This window comes from Oncorhynchus mykiss, chromosome 1 (assembly GCF_057628025.1).
Source record: "Oncorhynchus mykiss isolate SJ-2025 chromosome 1, ASM5762802v1, whole genome shotgun sequence".
In the NCBI taxonomy this organism is placed as follows: Eukaryota; Metazoa; Chordata; class Actinopteri; order Salmoniformes; family Salmonidae; genus Oncorhynchus; species Oncorhynchus mykiss.
In genome coordinates this window covers 87,340,955-87,359,895 of record NC_143022.1, presented here as the reverse complement: position 1 = coordinate 87,359,895, position 18,941 = coordinate 87,340,955, and the positions used below count along the sequence as shown (strand labels likewise).

At 42.8% G+C, this 18,941-nt stretch overlaps 1 protein-coding gene across 3 annotated transcripts in view; it reads left to right on the top strand.

The window, feature by feature from the left end:
• LOC110531033 (leucine zipper putative tumor suppressor 2 homolog) overlaps nucleotides 1-11,983 on the top strand; it is a 97,376-nt gene extending 85,393 nt beyond the window's left edge. For 2 of the 3 annotated variants that reach the window (XM_021614317.3, XM_021614340.3), the window contains 7 exons: nucleotides 1,038-1,277; nucleotides 1,653-2,067; nucleotides 5,406-6,152; nucleotides 7,119-7,241; nucleotides 8,124-8,270; nucleotides 8,394-8,924; nucleotides 9,249-11,983. In XM_021614317.3, the coding sequence (XP_021469992.2) occupies nucleotides 1,075-1,277; nucleotides 1,653-2,067; nucleotides 5,406-6,152; nucleotides 7,119-7,241; nucleotides 8,124-8,270; nucleotides 8,394-8,924; nucleotides 9,249-9,536 (2,454 nt within the window). In that variant the 5' untranslated portion in view covers nucleotides 1,038-1,074 and the 3' untranslated portion in view covers nucleotides 9,537-11,983. Of the gene's footprint in view, nucleotides 1-1,037; nucleotides 1,278-1,652; nucleotides 2,068-4,423; nucleotides 4,655-5,405; nucleotides 6,153-7,118; nucleotides 7,242-8,123; nucleotides 8,271-8,393; nucleotides 8,925-9,248 lie in introns of those variants that run through there. The other variant, XM_090243135.1, reaches the window with a different exon arrangement.
• Nucleotides 11,984-18,941: the final 6,958 nt, after the last annotated feature.

The window sequence follows — 18,941 nt, the reverse complement described above, 5'->3', positions numbered from 1 at the left end:
CACACTCTATCTCTGTTTCCTATACTGATGGTTTGAGTGTGACATTTTAACTGTATCAGTGAAGAAGCCAACAGTAGCCGTCATGATGACCTGACAAAATTCCATTGAAATTAAACTTTTCTCTCTATCTCTCTTTCTAACTCAATTAAATTAAAATGGCTTCATTTGCATGGGAAACATGTTTACATTGCGGAAGCAAGTGAAATAGATTATAAACAAAAGTGAAATAAACAATATAAAATGAACAGTAAACAGTAAATATTACACCCACAAAGGTTCCAAAGGAATAGAGACATTTCACATGTTGTTTTATGTCTATTTACAGTGTTGTAACGATGTGCAAAAAGTACAAAAGAGAAAATAAATAAACGTAAATATGGATTGTATTTACAATGGTGTTTGTTCTTGTGGCAACAGGTCACAATTCTTCATGTCGTGATGACACACCGTGGTATTTCACCCAGTCGATATGGGAGTTTATCTGAATTCTTTGTGGATCTGTGTAATCTGAGGGAAATACATGTTTCTAAAATGGTCATACATTAGGCAGGAGGTTAGGAAGTGCAGCTCAGTTTCCACCTCATTTTGTGGGCAGTGTGCACATAGCCTGTCTTCTCTTGAGAGCCAGGTCTGTCTACAGCGGCCTTTCTCAATAGCAAGGCTATGCTTACTGAGCTCAGTTTCTGTGTTCATTCTTTGCAATGTGTAAATATATTCTTATTTTCTCTTAATTGGGTTGGGTCTAATTGGGTTGGGTCTAATTGTGTTACTGCGTCTCTCTCTCTCTCTCTCTCTCTCTCTCTCTCTCTCTCTCTCTCTCTCTCTCTCTCTCTCTCTCTCTCTCTCTCTCTCTCTCTCTCTCTCTCTCTCTCTCTCTCTCTCTCTCTCTCTCTCTCTCTCTCTCTCTCTCTCTCTCTCTCTCTCTCTCTCTCTCTCTCTCTCTCTCTCTCTCTCTCTCTCTCTCTCTCTCTCTCTCTCTCTCTCTCTCTCTCTCTCTCTCTCTCTCTCTCTCTCTCTCTCTCTCTCTCTCTCTGCAGAGTGTGTTGGGTGTATGTCTGGTGTTGTCCAGGTAACATGGCTCTGGTTCAGACCCTGCCTGTGTCTGTGACTGACCACCCCAAGCCTCCCACAAGCCTCCATATCGTCACCCTCTCCCCTGTCGTCGGAGGGCCCTGTGACCCCTTTGTCCCCGGAGCCACCATGGGCTCCGTCAGCAGCCTCATCTCTGGCCGGACCCATCAGGAGCAGCGACACTGCCGGGCTGCCAGAGAGTTCAGGTAGGGTGCTACTCATCGGTCGTAGCCCGGGTGCCAGTCTGTTCATGCCCTTGCCCACTCTATTGCTGTCCTGGTCAAGACAAACACGGCTTGAGAATAAGTGACAAGTAGTTGGCATGGTAGCACAAACAGATCTGGCACTCAGACTATATTGGTTGTGGACAAGGTGATTTTCTAGCCTGGATGCCAGTCTTTTGCCTTGTTTCTGCTCTATTGACAACTCCTTATGGGATTATCATACCAAATAAGAGCACAAACAGACCTGGGGCCAGGCTAGTGATTCTTCCCTTACTATGGAAAAGAGCTACTGGAAAAGTGTTGTATACTGTAATTCTTATCAATGATTATTCTAAATGATAATTATTTTTATTTCAGCACTAAGCCACGCCGTAACAACCCAACTACCAATTGTTTCAAGCTCCAGGGTGATAGCAACACCCTGCCCAGCGGGAGCTCCCTGGAACAACTACTGATCATCAACAACCAGACCCAGCTCCAGCCCACCAAGCTCCAGCCGCCGCCACTGCCCACAAAGAAGCAGCCTCGGGCGGGTAACTCTGCTGGGGGGGCTGGGTGTGTGGCTGGAGGTGGTGGTGGTAGTGGAGGGAATGGGAACTATGGGTTTGTGAGGGAGGAGGTAGTGACTGTAGGAGACCAGAATGATAACCATGTGGTGACGGTGGGGAGTCCGTGTAGCGACTCGGAGGAGCAGAGGAATAACCGAGGTCTCAACGGGAATATCAGCGGGCCGCCGCCCAAACTCATCCCTGTGTCGGGAAAACTGGAGAAGGTGAGTTTCGGAGGGGGATTCCCAAAATGTCAAGTGGTTTCCGAGCTTGTCGTATCTGGGTACCCCTAATAAGTCCTATATTAACTAAATAGTCAAGAAAAGACCATCCCAGCTTCCTGTTGGTAATGCCCATGCATTGTCATTGTGTTTATTAAGCCTATCATTAGTATACTTTTTTTTCTTTCTTTTTTCTCAATTGTAAGTTTCACTTGTAAAATCCTCACTAAGCTCATATACAGAACATAGAGTCTAGTTAACTAATAATACTTCTATATAATGGTGAAGTGAACATTTCATCACCTCACTATTAACCAACTACTCCCAGCTAATTAACAGCACCGGTGTTGAGGTGCTACTATGCGACATGTTTTACCTTAGATCCTCTCTGCTCTCTGATTGGCTATTCATTTCTATTTATAGAGCGGGAACCATGATCACAGCTCAGACAATGCTAGCTATAGATCTTTTAACAGTCAGTCACCTCGCGTCTATATAATCAATGTCAGAGCTATCTCATATTCTCTGACGCACTTAATGAGGGCTGAGGGAAACCATTAAGAAAACCGCTTACCGAACCAGTGTAGAGAGCTGTCTTTCTCTGTCTCTCTCTCTCCTCCTTCTCTTGATCCGTCCCTATCTCTCTCTCTCCATCCCTACAACTTTCTCTTCCTCTCTCCACCCTCTCCTCCCCCCTGTCTCTCTCTCTCTCTCCCCCTCTCTCTTATGTCGTGACATACTCAAAATCATTAGAAAAGCTGCTTACTGGAAACCTATGAATATTAATGAAGCCAATCAGAGCATTCAGAATGACCTTCCGTCCTATCAGTGTGCCTGTCTTCAACGGGAGGAGACCAGGCATTTCTAATTAACACTGCTGGTATAAATCACCAATGTCAGTTTCTTTTATATTTCTTTCCCTTTATTTAACAAGGAAATGCCAGTAAAGTGTTGGTCAGAGCTATGATACTATAGGATTGAGAGGGCCTTGTCTTGATTCAATTGATTTTGATATCAGGGAATAAGGAAAATCATGAACATGATAATAATTCATTATTTATCATTAAAAACAACAATGTTAAGATGTAGTAAAGTGAGTTGTCTGGAAATGCACTTGATACAGTGGGGCAAAAAAGTATTTAGTCAGCCACCAATTGTGCAAGTTCTCCCACTTAAAAAGATGAGAGTAATTTTCATCATAGGTACACTTCAACTATGACAGACAAAATGAGAAAAAAAAATCCAGAAGATCACATTGTAGGATTTTTAATGAATTTATTTGCAAATTATGGTGGAAAATAAGTATTTGGTCAATAACAACAAAAAAAAACATCAGCAAGGGCATTGAAGATGAAACGTGGCTGGGTCTTTCAGCATGACAATGATCCCAAACACACTGCTCGGGCAACGAAGGAGTGGCTTCGTAAGAAGAAGCAGTCCTGGAGTGGCCTAGCCAGTCTCCAGATCTCAACCCCATAGAAAATCTTTGGAGGGAGTTGAAAGTCCGTGTTGCCCAGCAACAGCCCTAAAACATCACTGCTCTAGAGGAGATCTGCAGGGAGGAATGGGCCAAAATACCAGCAACAGTGTGTGAAAACCTTGTGAAGACTTACAGAAAACGTTTGACCTCTGTCATTGCCAACAAAGGGTATATAACAAAGTATTGAGATACACTTTTGTTATTGACCAAATACTTATTTTCCACCATAATTTGCAAATAAATTCATTAAAAATCCTGGATGTTTTATTCTCATCTTTTTAAGTGGGAGAACTTGCACAATTGGTGGCTGACTAAAAACTTTGGTGGCTGACTAAATGGCTGACTAAATACTTTTTTGCCCCACTGTATGAACAACAGGAACAATTAACAAATATTATCTTCCGTTAAAAAAATACTGTCTTCATTAACTTCACTAGGGTAGGGGGCACTATTTTCACCTCCGGATGAATAGCGTGCCCAAAGTAAACTGCCTGCTACTCAGGCCCAGAAGCTAGGATATGCATATAATTGGTAGATTTGGATAGAAAACACTCTAACGTTTCCAAAACTGGTAAAATAATGTATGTGAGTATAACAGAACTGATATGGCAGGCAAAAACCTGAGAAAAATCCATCCAGGAAATGGGATTTTTTTATGTTTGTAATTTTCTATTGAATGCCGTTACAGTATCCATTGACTTAGGACTCAAATTGCACTTCCTATGGCTTCCAATAGATGTCAACAGTCTTTAGAAATTGTTTCAGGCTTGTATTCTGAAAAATTAGGGAGTAAGACCACTCTGAATGAGTGGACACTGCAGTGTCCCAGAGGTTTTTCATTGACGAAGCTTTTGTCCGGTTGAAATATTATTGATTATTATGACTAAAAACAACCTAAGGATTGATTATAAACATCGTTTGATATGTTTCTACAAACTTTACTGATACTTTTCTGATTTTTTGTCTGCCTGTTGTGACCGCGGATTACTGAACAAAACGCGCAAACAAAACTGAGGTTTTTGGATATAAAGAGGGACTTTATCGAACAAAACAAACATTTATTGAGTAAATGGGAGTCTTGTGAGTGCAACCATATGAAGATCATCAAAGGTAAGTGATTCATTTTATTGCTATTTCTGACTTTTGTAACTTCTCTACTTGGCTGGTAACTGTTTAATGATTTCTCTGCTGGGTGCTGTTCTCAGATAATTGCATGGTATGCTTTCGCGGTAAAGTATTTTTGAAATCTGACACTGTGGTTGGATTAACAAGAAGTTTATCTTTAAACCGATGTATAACACTTGTATGTTTTATGAATTTTTATAATGAGTATTTCTGTTTTTGAATTTGGCGCTCTGCAATTTCACTGGATGTTGGCCAGGTGGATGTTGGCCAGGTGTGGGACGCTATCATCCCACACCTGCTAGAGAGGTTAACAAATAATGTCTTCATTAACACATACTGTCTTCCATTAACAAATACTGTCTTCCATTAACAAATACTGTCTTCATTAACAAATACTGTCTTCATTAACAAATACTATCTTCATTAACAAATACTGTCTTCATTAACACATACTGTCTTCATTAACAAATACTGTCTTCATTAACAAATACTGTCTTCATTAACAAATACTATCTTCATTAACAAATACTGTCTCCATTAACAAATACTGTCTTCATTAACAAATACTGTCTTCATTAACAAATACTGTCTTCCATTAACAAATACTGTCTTCATTAACACATACTGTCTTCCATTAACAAATACTGTCTTCATTAACAAATACTGTCTTCATTAACAAATACTGTCTTCATTAACAAATACTGTCTTCATTAACAAATACTGTCTTCCATTGCAGAACATGGAGAAGATTCTGATCCGTCCCACCGCGTTCAAACCGGTGGTCCCGAAGAACCGCCACTCAGTGCAATACCTCTCCCCGAGACCAGGGGGCAACCTCTCTGAGAGCCAAGGCAGCCTCAACCTCCTCTTGCCCCTGTCGATCAATGGGAATAATGGAAATACAGTGGTCAATAACGTGAATACCGTGTTCAATAACGTGGTCAATGGCACTGGGAGCTACGGGAACGTTGTACCTCTGGTCGGCTCGTCTTCTTCCTCAGATAGCAAGAGGAACTCATACAGCGGAGGACGCAATGCTCGCAACAGCCATTCCTGCTCCATGTCAGACTCTGGCCGTAACTCCCTTTCCAGCCTGCCCACCCACAGCAGCAATGGCTACAGCCTGGCCAATAGCGAGGCCTCCGGGTCGGGTTCAGGGTCTGGGGGGTCCAGGGTGGGCCCGGATCCTGGGAGAACCACCACCACAAATGGAGGGTCGGGGATCAACGGAGGTCACGCCCACTCTACCTCCCACGGTCACTCAAACTCGGACAGCGGGCGGTCGTCGACCAGTAAGAGCACAGGGTCGCTGAGTGGGCGAGGCCAGCCCCTGTCGGACAGCGGGTCATGTGGGCGCTCGCCCCCGACCCTGGAGGGTTATGAGGGGGTGGTGAGGGAGCTGGAGGAGAAGTTGAGGGAGAGAGACCTGGAGCTGCAGCAACTCAGAGAGAACCTGGACGAGAACGAGGCCGCCATCTGTCAGGTGAAAGGGGATTTAAGCAGAACTGAAGTGTTGCCTCGAGGAGCAATATGATTAAAATGTTTGTTTCTGTCATTTCTGCTGGTTCTATTACTAAGCTCAATTATTCCATATATACTGAACAAAAATATAAATTAAACATGCTACAATTTCAATGATGAAGTTGATATTTAAATTAATTAATTAATCTATGGATTTCACATGACTGGGCAGGGGCGCAGCCATGGATGGGCCTGGGAGGGCCTAGGCCCACCCACCTGGGAGCCAGGCCCAGCCAATCAGAATTTGTTTTTCCCACAAAAGGGCTTTATTACAGACAGAAATACTCCTCAGTTTCATTAGCTGTCTGGGTGGCTGGTTTCAGATGATCCCGCAGGTGAAGAAGTTGTATGTGGAGGTCCTGGGCTGGCGTGGTTACACATGGTCTGCGGTTGTGAGGCATGTTGGACGTACTGCCAAATTCTCTAAAACGACGTGAGAGGTGGCTTATGAACATTCAATTCTTTGGCAACAGCTCTGGTGGACATTTCTGCAATCAGCATGCCGATTACACGCTCCCTCAAAACTTGAGACATCTGTGGCATTGTGTTGTGTGACAAAACTTCAGAGTGGCTTTTTATTGTCCCCAGCACAAGGAATGTGTAACCTGTGTAATGATCATGTTATTTATTCAGCTTCTTGATATGCCACACCTGTCAAATGGATGGATTAACTTGGCAAAGGAGAAATGCTCAATCACAGGGATGTAAACAAATTTGTGCACAGGATTTGCGAAAAATAAGCTTTTTGTGCAGATGGACATTTTTATTCCAGCTCATGAAACATGGCACCAACATGTTACATTTATATTTTTGTTCAGTGTAAACTTTTGTGCCGTACTAGTGCTGGTTTACAGTTTGACCTCTGGATGTGGTATCTGTATGTAACCTCTAAACTGTGACGTCTAACCCCTGACCTCCTGTCCTGTAGGTATACGAGGAGAAGCAGCTTCGCTGTGAGAGAGAGCTGGAAGAGCTGAGACAGAGCTGTTCCTCTGAGATGAAACAGGCTTCACAGAAGGCCCAGAGAGTACAACAGGCCTTACAGCTACAGGTAACAGACAGAGATACTTCAGTCAACTTAGTTTGGGAAGCAGGGCCCTTCTTTGTGTGACAGGTATTGTTGCAAGTTACATAAAAAGCTATTATTATTATTGTTTATTACTGTATTATATGTTGCTTCTGTTTTGGTAGCGTTTCTTCATTTCTTAATTTTCTGTCAAAATGTCACCCTAACACAGTACCCAAACCGTCTGTGCACGTGCGCATATTGATTTTGTCCCCCCACACCAAACACGATCCTGACACGCAGGTTAAAATATAAAAAAAACTCTGAACCAATTATATTAATTTGGGGACAGGTTGAAAAGCATTAAACATTTATGGCAATTTAGCTAGCTAGCTTGCAGTTGCTAGTTAATTTGTCCTATTTAGCTAGCTTGCTGTTGCTAGCTAATTTGTCCTGGGATATAAACGTTGAGTTGTTATTTTACCTGAAATGCACAAGGTCCTCTACTCCCGACAATTAATTCACACTTAAAATGGTCAACCGAATCGTTTCTAGTCATCTCTCCTCCTTCCAGGCTTTTTCTTCTTTGGACTTTATATGGCGATTGGCATCTAACTTCCATAGTTACCATGGCGACAGACCGAACTCAGTTATTTTTTCAATCACCCATGTGGGCATAACCAATGAGGAGATGGCACGTGGGTATCTGCACCAATGAGAAGATGGGAGAGGCAGGACTTGCACTCCGTTCAGCGTCACAAAGAGAACTGACTTCTATATTAGTGCTTGGCAACACAGACGCTCAATGGCGCACGCGAGCAGTGGGGGTGCAATAATTGAATAACATGTATGTTACAATTTATTTTGCAATGCTCACACATGTGACACGAGCGGTGTGGTCAGCATGTAACTGTGTCTTTATGTCAGGTGTTCCAACTGCAGCAGGAGAAGAAGAAGCTCCAGGAGGACTTCTCCTCTCTGCTGCAGGACAGGGAAGAGTTGGAGAGGAGGTGTGCCTCTATACAGAGAGAGCAGACCCAGCTGGGACCACGCCTAGAAGAGACCAAGTGGGAGGTGGGTGGGTCAGGCGTTAAGGTTGATTCATGTACACCATTTCAAGGTAAGTGATCTCAATATTCACAAAATATTTATTCTCCCTCATTTCCTCCTTCCTTCCCTCCCTCCCTCCCTCCCCAGGTGTGTCAGAAATCAGGTGAGATCTCCCTTTTGAAACAGCAACTGAAGGAGAGCCAGTCAGAGCTGAGCCAGAAGGGCGGGGAGCTGGTGGTCCTGAAGTCCCAGTTGAGAGAGGTCAGGTCCGATCTCCAGAACTGCCAGGCTACGACCCAGGAGGCTGGGTCGGCACTACGAACACGCTCCCTGGAGCTGGAGGTCTGCGAGAATGAGCTCCAGCGCAGGAAGAGCGAAGCCGAGCTGCTCCGCGAGAAAGTTGGACGCTTGGAGGAAGAGTTGGCGCACCTCCGAGATGCCCTGGCCAATCAGGGAGGAGGTTATATTCCTGGAGGCCAGGCACCAGCCACTAAGGGCCAATGTATGAGCCTGCCCCTCCCCCAGGGGCGTGGGGGTGTGAGGGGTGGAAGGGGGGGCCTCTGCCCCTCTGTGGGGTACCGAGAGGCGGAGGAGGGGAGGCTGGGTTGGGGAGGGGAGAGTGATGAGACCAAGGCTCAGAGGCAGAGTGCTGAAGCTGTGCTGGGACTCAGGCAACAGGTGAGCTCCAACAACGATGTTTATACTTTCTTTCAGTTTCATATGAACCCCCATCCCTCACACCATTGCACTAGTTTCTGTGGTTTCTCTATTGGTGTTCAGACAGTAAAACCTGCACTGTAATGCATGTTAAAACCACACACTTGGAAAAACAATGACCGACCAATCCATTTTTAACCATTTTCATTGGAGAATAGTGCTTGAATAATACTTATTTTTTATACTGCTCTGTTGTGTATTGTTTTAACATTGTGGATTTTGAAATGATCAAATAAATTCCACTAATCAGTTAATCAACCAATCAATCCATGTGTTGTGTGTCAGGTGGAGAGGCTGAGGGCAGAGCTGATGTATGAGAGGAGGAGCAGTGAGGAGCAGCTGGGAGGATTTGAGGAGGAGAGGAGGGTCTGGCAGGAGGAGAAGGAAAAGGTGATCCGCTACCAGAAGCAGCTGCAGCAGAACTACATCCAGATGTACAGGAGGAACAGAGATCTGGAGAGGGTGATGAGAGAGCTCAGTCTAGAGCTGGAGAACAGAGATGTAGAGGACTACGACGTCCACAGCGGCAGCAACGACATCCACTTCGAGGAGATCGCCGCTACTGAGATCTAAAGGGACCATACAAGGGTGTCCTCTCGCCCCAGTGAGATTTAGAGACCAGACAGGGGCGTTGTCTAACCCCAGTGAGATTTAGAGACCAGACAGGGGCGTTGCCTAACCCCAGTGAGATTTAGAGACCAGACAGGGGCGTTGCCTAACCCCAGTGAGATTTAGAGACCAGACAGGGGCGTTGTCTAACCCCAGTGAGATTTAGAGACCAGACAGGGGCGTTGCCTAACCCCAGTGAGATTTAGAGACCAGACAGGGATTTGTCATACCCCAGTGAAATTTAGATACCAGATAGGGAGTTGTATAACCCCAGTGTCCACTCGCTCCCATGACAATTAGTACCAGCACCCTGATTTGATCTGATTTCCCCATCACTGCTACTGAGAGGTCTGCATCCAAATGGAACCCTATTCGCTATGTAGTGCACTTATTTTGGCTAGAGAACAGGTTACCGTTTTAAATTTGCATCCAGACTACAGAGGGTGTACCTGGACTTACTCCCCTAACCACAGTACCAGCACTCTTTACTTCTCTACACTCTTAGGAAAAGATGTGCTATCTAGAACCTAAAAGGGTTCTCATCTGTTCCCATAGGATAACCCTTTGAATAACTAGTTTTGGTTCCAGATAGAACCCTTTAGGTTCCATGCAGAAGCTCAAACCAAAAAGGGTTCCCCCATGGGGACAGCCAAAGTATAGTTTTGGAACCCTTTTCTCTAAGTGTGTATGCTGTCATGGACAGGGAGCATCTCTGTCTCAGGGTTGAGTTACTCCACTAGACACTGGGATGCACCCTCCTCTAGGGCCTCACAGGAACAGCTGACTGACTACCTGCAGTCAGAAAGGACTCCATCACTTCGCCATTCGGACTTGAAAGAAGTTTAGGGTGTATCTCAACAGTTTAAAGTGGTTTCCTTTCCAGATTGAGATTCACCCTCAGACCAACACATCCTCCTTGCCTTCTCACATGGGTTTGATTGCCCAGCTATAGTACCAGCACTCTATGGGATGTATACTATGACTTTTGACTTGAGAAACAAGCAGGCATCACTCAAACCTTGCTCAAATCAGGGCATTGAAAGCAATGGGAGTCTCAGATAAAGGGCACAAATCTCAGATCAAGTCAAGTGAAATCATCTCTGTATATAGCACACAGGGGTGACTACCTGACGACCAGCACATAATTATGACATCACAATAAAGATGGCATCACCCCTCGACTGTGTTTACATTTGTCCACAGGACTCAGAGCAAATGTTCCACTTTTACAATGTGTTCTCATGTTATATATACAGTATTCAATGGATCATCAACTCATCTAGAAGTAGCAATTTTAAGCGACAGCCTGGTCTTTTTTGAGTTACAGAAACACTGGAGTATTTTAATGGAGTGTATAACGATTCTTGGCACATAGCAAGTGCAACCATTCAGTTATCAACACCGGCTAAGACACAAACTAGGCTACACCAAGAGAATACATGGGATAATTTTGCACAAAAACTCATAATGCTCTTTTCAGTTCTGGACGTGACTGTTCTGTCTTTCTCATGTAGTTGACCCCTTTGTATGGACACAGAAGAGATAGAAGCATGTAGCAATAAGAGGGAGTGCAGCTTGGGAGATCTCACTCTCATATGAAAGGAAGAAACAAATCTCTGTCTCTTTCCTGTTAACTAGCACAGACTTTCATATCAAAAGAAGAAACAAACATTTATTGGTTAAACCTAAAGCTGCCCGTCAAAGATATTGATGCTGCATCGGCTGCTGGGACTGTTATGGAGCCTTCTTGGATCCATGAGGTCAGGGGTCGTGGATCAGGAAGCCTTTGGTGGCACTTTCCCTGATGGTATCACAGTGAAAGCAACAAAACATCATTGTCAAACTGTACTGTAGGCCTCCCTCCCTTGTCCTCTCTCACACACTCTGGACTGTGAATACTCTTCCGAGTATTACTAGACCCACCCCCCTCTCCCTCCGTCACTCAAAAAAGCCAAATAACACTTCCTAGTCTTCCTGTCCCTGACTGTGAGACTCCCTCACTGACATGTAGATAATGTGGATGGCATGATTGCATGTCTTTCCCTGTCTGTCAGAGTCGGTCCAGATAATGTAGGGGTTTGTGCTGGACATTGCATGATAGATTAGCCTAAAGCATGACACCCCGGTCATTATGGAACTGTTACACTGGTTATATTATTGCCTTGGGAGATCCAAGGGGGATTGGACTGAAATCTCTGGTCAACATATTGGCAGCCACTAGGAACCATAGAAATATAATTACTATAATGTAATTCTATGTCTATGCTGGTTCCTGAATAAATAAGGCAGTCTTCAGCTGTGCTTTCTCATAAGAATGGATTCAACTAGAGGTGTGATCTTTTGTATTACAGAGTAAAACAAAGTATATAAAAAAGATTCTTAAACAGATAAATAAAAATCAATATGATCTATGATGATGATGTGTATATTTTTTATATAGCGCCTGAAGATATTTTGTGGTAACACCGGTACCATTGTGGGTTTAATATACAAAGTATAATAAAGATTTATATATATCTTTGCAGCACCACACATATCCCAATGAGATGATCAATCAGAATTGGAAAAGGTCTAGAAAGAGTGGAGTGATCTATTGCATGCATTAAAATAATTTTTTACATCATATTTTACATACTCCATAATTTTTTGTTGAACAAGCTGCATTTTGATTAAACATACTGTAATATAAACGCAACATGCAAACAGACAAAAATATTAACGCAACATGCAATAATTTCAAAGATTTTACTGAGTTACTGTTCATACAAGGAAATCAGTCAATTGAAATAAATTCATTAGGCTTAATCTATGGACTTCACATGATTGGGCACAGGTGCAGCCATGGGTGGGCCTTGGAGGGCATAGGCCCACCCACTGGGGAGCCAGGCCCAGACAATGTTTTCCCCGCAAAAGAGCTTTCTTAATGACATAAATACCCCCCAGACAATTTCAGGTGAAGAAGCCGGCTGTGGAGGTCCTGGGCTGGCGTGGTTACACGTGGTCTGCGGTTCTGAGACCAGTTGGACATACTGCCAAATTCTCTAAAACGATGTGGGAGGTGGCTTATGGTAGACGAATGAACATTTAATTTTCTGGCAACAGCTCTGGTGGATATTCCTGCAGTCAGCTGCCAATTGCACTCTCCCTCAAAACCTGACACATCTGTGGCATTGTGTTGTGTGACAAAACTTTTCACACATTTTAAAGTAGCCTTTTATTGTCCCCAGCACAAGGTGCACCTGTGTAATAATCATGTTTAATCAGATTCTTTTTATGCCATACCTGTAAAGTGGTTGGATTATTTTAGCAAAGGAGAAATGCTCACTAACAGGGATGTAAACAAATTTGAGAAATAAGCTTTTTGTGCATATGGAAAATTTGTGATTTTGGGGGGGGGGACCAACACTTTACATGTTCCATTTATATTTTTGTTCAGTGTATATACTAACATTTGGGAAATATCCAGCTTTTAGCCAAGGTTTACATTGGTCAGCACGAACCTCTACTGACTCCCCATCCCGCATGCGGGAGCGTAATCATCGCCTGACACTAATTAGCATAACGCAACGGACATAATATATCCCTTGAAAATATTCCTATTCTTGAAAATCACAAATGAAATATATTGAGACACAGCTTAGCCTTTTGTTAATCACCCTGTCATCTCAGATTTTCAAAATATGCTTTACAGCCAACGCTAGACAAGCATTTGTGTAAGTTTGTCGATAGCCTAGCATAGCATTATGCCCTGCTAGCAGCAGGCAACATTTTCACAAATCAGAAAAGCAATCAAATTAAATCCTTTACCTTTGATGAACTTCGGATGTTTCCACTCAGGAGACTCCCAGTTAGCTAGCCAAAGTTCATTTTTTCCCAAAATATTATTTTTGTAGGCGAAATAGCTCCGTTTGTTCTTCAAGTTTGGCTGAGAAATCGCCCGGAAATTGCAGTCACGAAAACGGCGAAAAATATTCCAAATTAGCTCAATAATATCAACAGAAACATGGCAAAAGTTGTTTATAATCAATCCTCAAGGTGTTTTTCACATATCTATTCGATAATATATCCGTCGGGACAATTCGTTTTTCAGTAGGACCGATTGGAGTAATGGCTACCTCTGTATTTTACGCGAGAGTCACCCTGGGAGCCATCAGGTGACCACTTACGCAATGTAGCCGCCTACGGCTATTCTTCAACATAAATGCGTAAAACTACGTCACAATGCTGTAGACACCTTGGGGAATACGTAGAAAGCGTAAGTTGGTTGATAGCACATTCACAGCTCAATAGGGACTCATTGGAACCCAGCGCTTTCAAAATATGGGGCACTTCCGGATTGGATTTTTCTCAGGCTTTCGCCTGCAACATCAGTTCTGTTATACTCACAGACAATATCTTTACAGTTTTGGAAACTTTAGAGTGTTTTCTATCCAAAGCTGTCAATTATATGCATATTCTAGCATCTTGTCCTGACAAAATATCCCGTTTAAAACGGGAACGTTTTTTTTTCAAAAAAAATGAAAACACTGCCCCTAGAGTCGCAACAGGTTTAATGATCATCATTTTTCAATGCGATTGATCTTTCATTTAGCTGTCATCATCATCATTCATGTCACATATCATTTGTTGTGTTTGGCATCTTCAGACTACATGTATTAACACAAAGCATTTAATCCAAATAATATTTCATATGTGTTCATCACATATCCTCTGTAGCATGATTTTTAACACATTAAAGTGGAATAAGTAGCACAGGTGTAGTGAACCCCTTTTCACATCTCACTGTTTTTCAGAATCCCATAATAACCATTTTCTGTGTAAATGTCTAACAACGAACGACATTCTAGTCCTTTACGCAGACAAAATATATATTTCAAATGTAGCCACTGCGTCTAGACCAAAGCAACGCGTTTGTTTATTAGTCTTGTTTGTTTTCTTCCTTAGTGTGCATAAATATACAATTATATATTTGTGTATTTATAGTGTTGTGTTTATTAATCTGTGGTGATAGTCATTCATGTATATTTTCATGCTGTAAATTTCTTCGACAAAATGACTTTTTATTAAAAGATACACAATGTCCCCATGGTTGTTGGAATTCCCTCTGTGGTACATTGGTACACATATACATATATATATACAGTGCCTTGCGAAAGTATTCGGCCCCCTTGAACTTTGCGACCTTTTGCCACATTTCAGGCTTCAAACATAAAGATATAAAACTGTATTTTTTTGTGAAGAATCAACAACAAGTGGGACACAATCATGAAGTGGAACGACATTTATTGGATATTTCAAACTTTTTTAACAAATCAAAAACTGAAAAATTGGGCGTGCAAAATTATTCAGCCCCCTTAAGTTAATACTTTGTAGTGCCACCTTTTGCTGCGATTACAGCTGTAAGTCGCTTGGGGTATGTCTCTATCAGTTTTGCACATCGAGAGACTGACATTTTTTCCCATTCCTCCTTGCAAAACAGCTCGAGCTCAGTGAGGTTGGATGGAGAGCATTTGTGAACAGCAGTTTTCAGTTCTTTCCACAGATTCTCGATTGGATTCAGGTCTGGACTTTGACTTGGCCATTCTAACACCTGGATATGTTTATTTTTGAACCATTCCATTGTAGATTTTGCTTTATGTTTTGGATCATTGTCTTGTTGGAAGACAAATCTCCGTCCCAGTCTCAGGTCTTTTGCAGACTCCATCAGGTTTTCTTCCAGAATGGTCCTGTATTTGGCTCCATCCATCTTCCCATCAATTTTAACCATCTTCCCTGTCCCTGCTGAAGAAAAGCAGGCCCAAACCATGATGCTGCCACCACCATGTTTGACAGTGGGGATGGTGTGTTCAGCTGTGTTGCTTTTACGCCAAACATAACGTTTTGCATTGTTGCCAAAAAGTTCAATTTTGGTTTCATCTGACCAGAGCACCTTCTTCCACATGTTTGGTGTGTCTCCCAGGTGGCTTGTGGCAAACTTTAAACGACACTTTTTATGTATATCTTTAAGAAATGGCTTTCTTCTTGCCACTCTTCCATAAAGGCCAGATTTGTGCAATATACGACTGATTGTTGTCCTATGGACAGAGTCTCCCACCTCAGCTGTAGATCTCTGCAGTTCATCCAGAGTGATCATGGGCCTCTTGGCTGCATCTCTGATCAGTCTTCTCCTTGTATGAGCTGAAAGTTTAGAGGGACGGCCAGGTCTTGGTAGATTGGCAGTGGTCTGATACTCCTTCCATTTCAATATTATCGCTTGCACAGTGCTCCTTGGGATGTTTAAAGCTTGGGAAATCTTTTTGTATCCAAATCCGGCTTTAAACTTCTTCACAACAGTATCTCGGACCTGCCTGGTGTGTTCCTTGTTCTTCATGATGCTCTCTGCGCTTTTAACGGACCTCTGAGACTATCACAGTGCAGGTGCATTTATAGACTTGATTACACACAGGTGGATTGTATTGATCATCATTAGTCATTTAGGTCAACATTGGATCATTCAGAGATCCTCACTGAACTTCTGGAGAGAGTTTGCTGCACTGAAAGTAAAGGGGCTGAATAATTTTGCACGCCCACTTTTTCAGTTTTTGATTTGTTAAAAAAGTTTGAAATATCCAATAAATGTCGTTCCACTTCATGATTGTGTCCCACTTGTTGTTGATTCTTCACAAAAAAATACAGTTTTATATCTTTATATTTGAAGCCTGAAATGTGGCAAAAGGTCGCAAAGTTCAAGGGGGCCGAATACTTTCGCAAGGCACTGTATATATATACATACAGTGGGGCAAAAAATTAGTCAGCCAGCCACCAATTGTGCAAGTTCTTCCACTTAAAAAGACGAGATAGGCCTGTAATTTTCATCATAGGCACACTTCAACTATGACAGACAAAATTGTCACATTGTAGGATTTTAAATGAATTTATATGCAAATTATGGTGGAAAATAAGTATTTGGTCACCTACAAACAAGCAAGATTTCTGGCTCTCACAGACTTCTTCTTTAAGAGGCTCCTCTGTCCTCCACTTGTTAGCTGTATTAATGGCACCTGTTTGAACTTGTTATCAGGATAAAAGACACCTGTCCACAACCTCAAACAGTCACACTCCAAACTCCACTATGGCCAAGACCAAAGAGCTGTCAAAGGACACCAGAAACAAAATTGTAGACCTGCACCAGGCTGGGAAGACAATCTGCAATAGGTAAGCAGCTTGGTTTGAAGAAATCAACTGTGAGCGCAATTATTAGGAAATGGAAGACATACAAGACCACTGATAATCTCCCTCGATCTGGGGCTCCACGCAAGATCTCACCCTGTGGGGTCAAAATGATCACAAGAACGGTGAGCAAAAATCCCAGAACCACACGGGGGGACCTAGTGAATGACCTGCAGAGAGCTGGGACCAAAGTAACAAAGCCTACCATCAGCAAGGGCATTGGAGATGAAACGTGGCTGGGTCTTTCAGCATGACAATGATCCCAAACACACCGCCCGGGCAACGAAGGAGTGGCTTCGTAAGAAGCATTTCAAGGTCCTGGAGTGGCCTAGCCAGTCTCCAGATCTCAACCCCATAGAAAATCTTTGGAGGGAGTTGAAAGTCCATGTTGCCCAGCAACAGCCCCAAAACATCACTGCTCTAGAGGATATCTGCATGGAGGAATGGGCCAAAATACCAGCAACAGTGAGTGGAAACCTTGTGAAGACTTACAGAAAACGCTTGGCCTCTGTCATTGCCAACAAAGGGTATATAACAAAGTATTGAGATACACTTTTGTTATTGACCAAATACTTATTTTCCACCATAATTTGCAAATAAATTCATTAAAAATCCTACAATGTGATTTTCTAGATTTTTCTTCTCATTTTGTTTGTCTCATCTTTTTAAGTTGGAGAACTTGCACAACTGGTGGCTGACTAAATACTTTTTTGCCCAACTGTATATACACACACACAGTCATCTTGAACTTCTTCCATTTTCTAATAATTGCGCCAACAGTTGTTGCCTTCTCACCAAGCTGCTTGCCTATTGTCCTGTAGCCCATCCCAGCCTTGTGCAGGTCTACAATTTTATCCCTGATTTCCTTACACAGCTCTCTGGTCTTGGCCATTGTAGAGAGGTTGGAGTCTGTTTGATTGAGTGTGTGGACAGGTGTCTTTTATACAGGTAACGAGTTCAAACAAGTGCAGTTAATACAGGTAATGAGTGGAGCTCATGAACAGGAGAGCTTCTTAAAGAAAGAACTCTACATGCTTTGTAAGTAGGAAAACCTGCAAAATCAGTAGTGTATCAAATACTTGTTCTCCCCACTGTATATTTTTGTTGCAACTGGCTGAAGTGAAGAAGGCTTTTCGGGGCGAATCCTAACACATTGTCACTCTCTGCCATTGATATTAATGCACGACTAGAGCTGGGATTTATATAAAAGGCGAGATGGAGCGCTGTGCAGTGCACAATGCGCCTTTGAACGAATCCTGGCCTTAGTAAAAATGTGACTTAAGTGGAAGTTAGGATTCACATTTATCAGTCGATAACTGAACTACTTCCATTAACGACATTACACAATCCAGAGACAGGAAGACTGTGTGAAGTGGAAATAAAATGAACATTTGTGATCAATTTGTATGATGATCAAAGGGCATTATGGATGCAACTTATTAAATGCAAGTTACGTGCGTATTATGCATCAACTAAATGTATATAATATAAGCTTATCTGACCATACTGCCATTGATTATACAGCAGCATTTGTCACCAGCCAGACACTCCAGCAAGTCGTATGTAAGCATCACTCAGGCCCTTTGTCTCATAGATGTAAAAGGCACTATGCATAATGTACTACACTGGTGATTCTTTTGAGTTAGGAACCTAAACTTAGCCTTTGACCTGGCATCAACCCTTCCCATACCCATGCAGTCTCGGTCTCCCACCCTATATCCCAGCTCTAGCCAATCTTTCCCAGCCTTAGCCCCTCTCCCTGCCCCAGATCCATATAGTCCCTCTCTCACCAGTCCTTGCCCCTTTCTCCTATCTTCCCTCTACCCCCAACTTCTCTCACCCCAGCCCTAGTTTAAGCCATGCCACTGGTCCTCATATCCTGCATTTAACATGTAGGAGTTGGAGAACCTATGTCTTCACAGGCTCAGTCCACAAAGCTGTCATCACGCCTGACCCAGAAACATGGACTCTGTTGTCCAGAAACAGTTTTAAAACAGGCCAGAAATACTACTTTAAAACAGATGCCCTAGACATCTATTAAACTACAACGATGACCTTTGACATAAAACAGAGGCTTAATCTGGACTACACCTCTCATAAGGCTCTCTCTGGCAGGACGTCCATGGACTGAGATGCTTCCTGGAACGGTGTGTGTGGTTA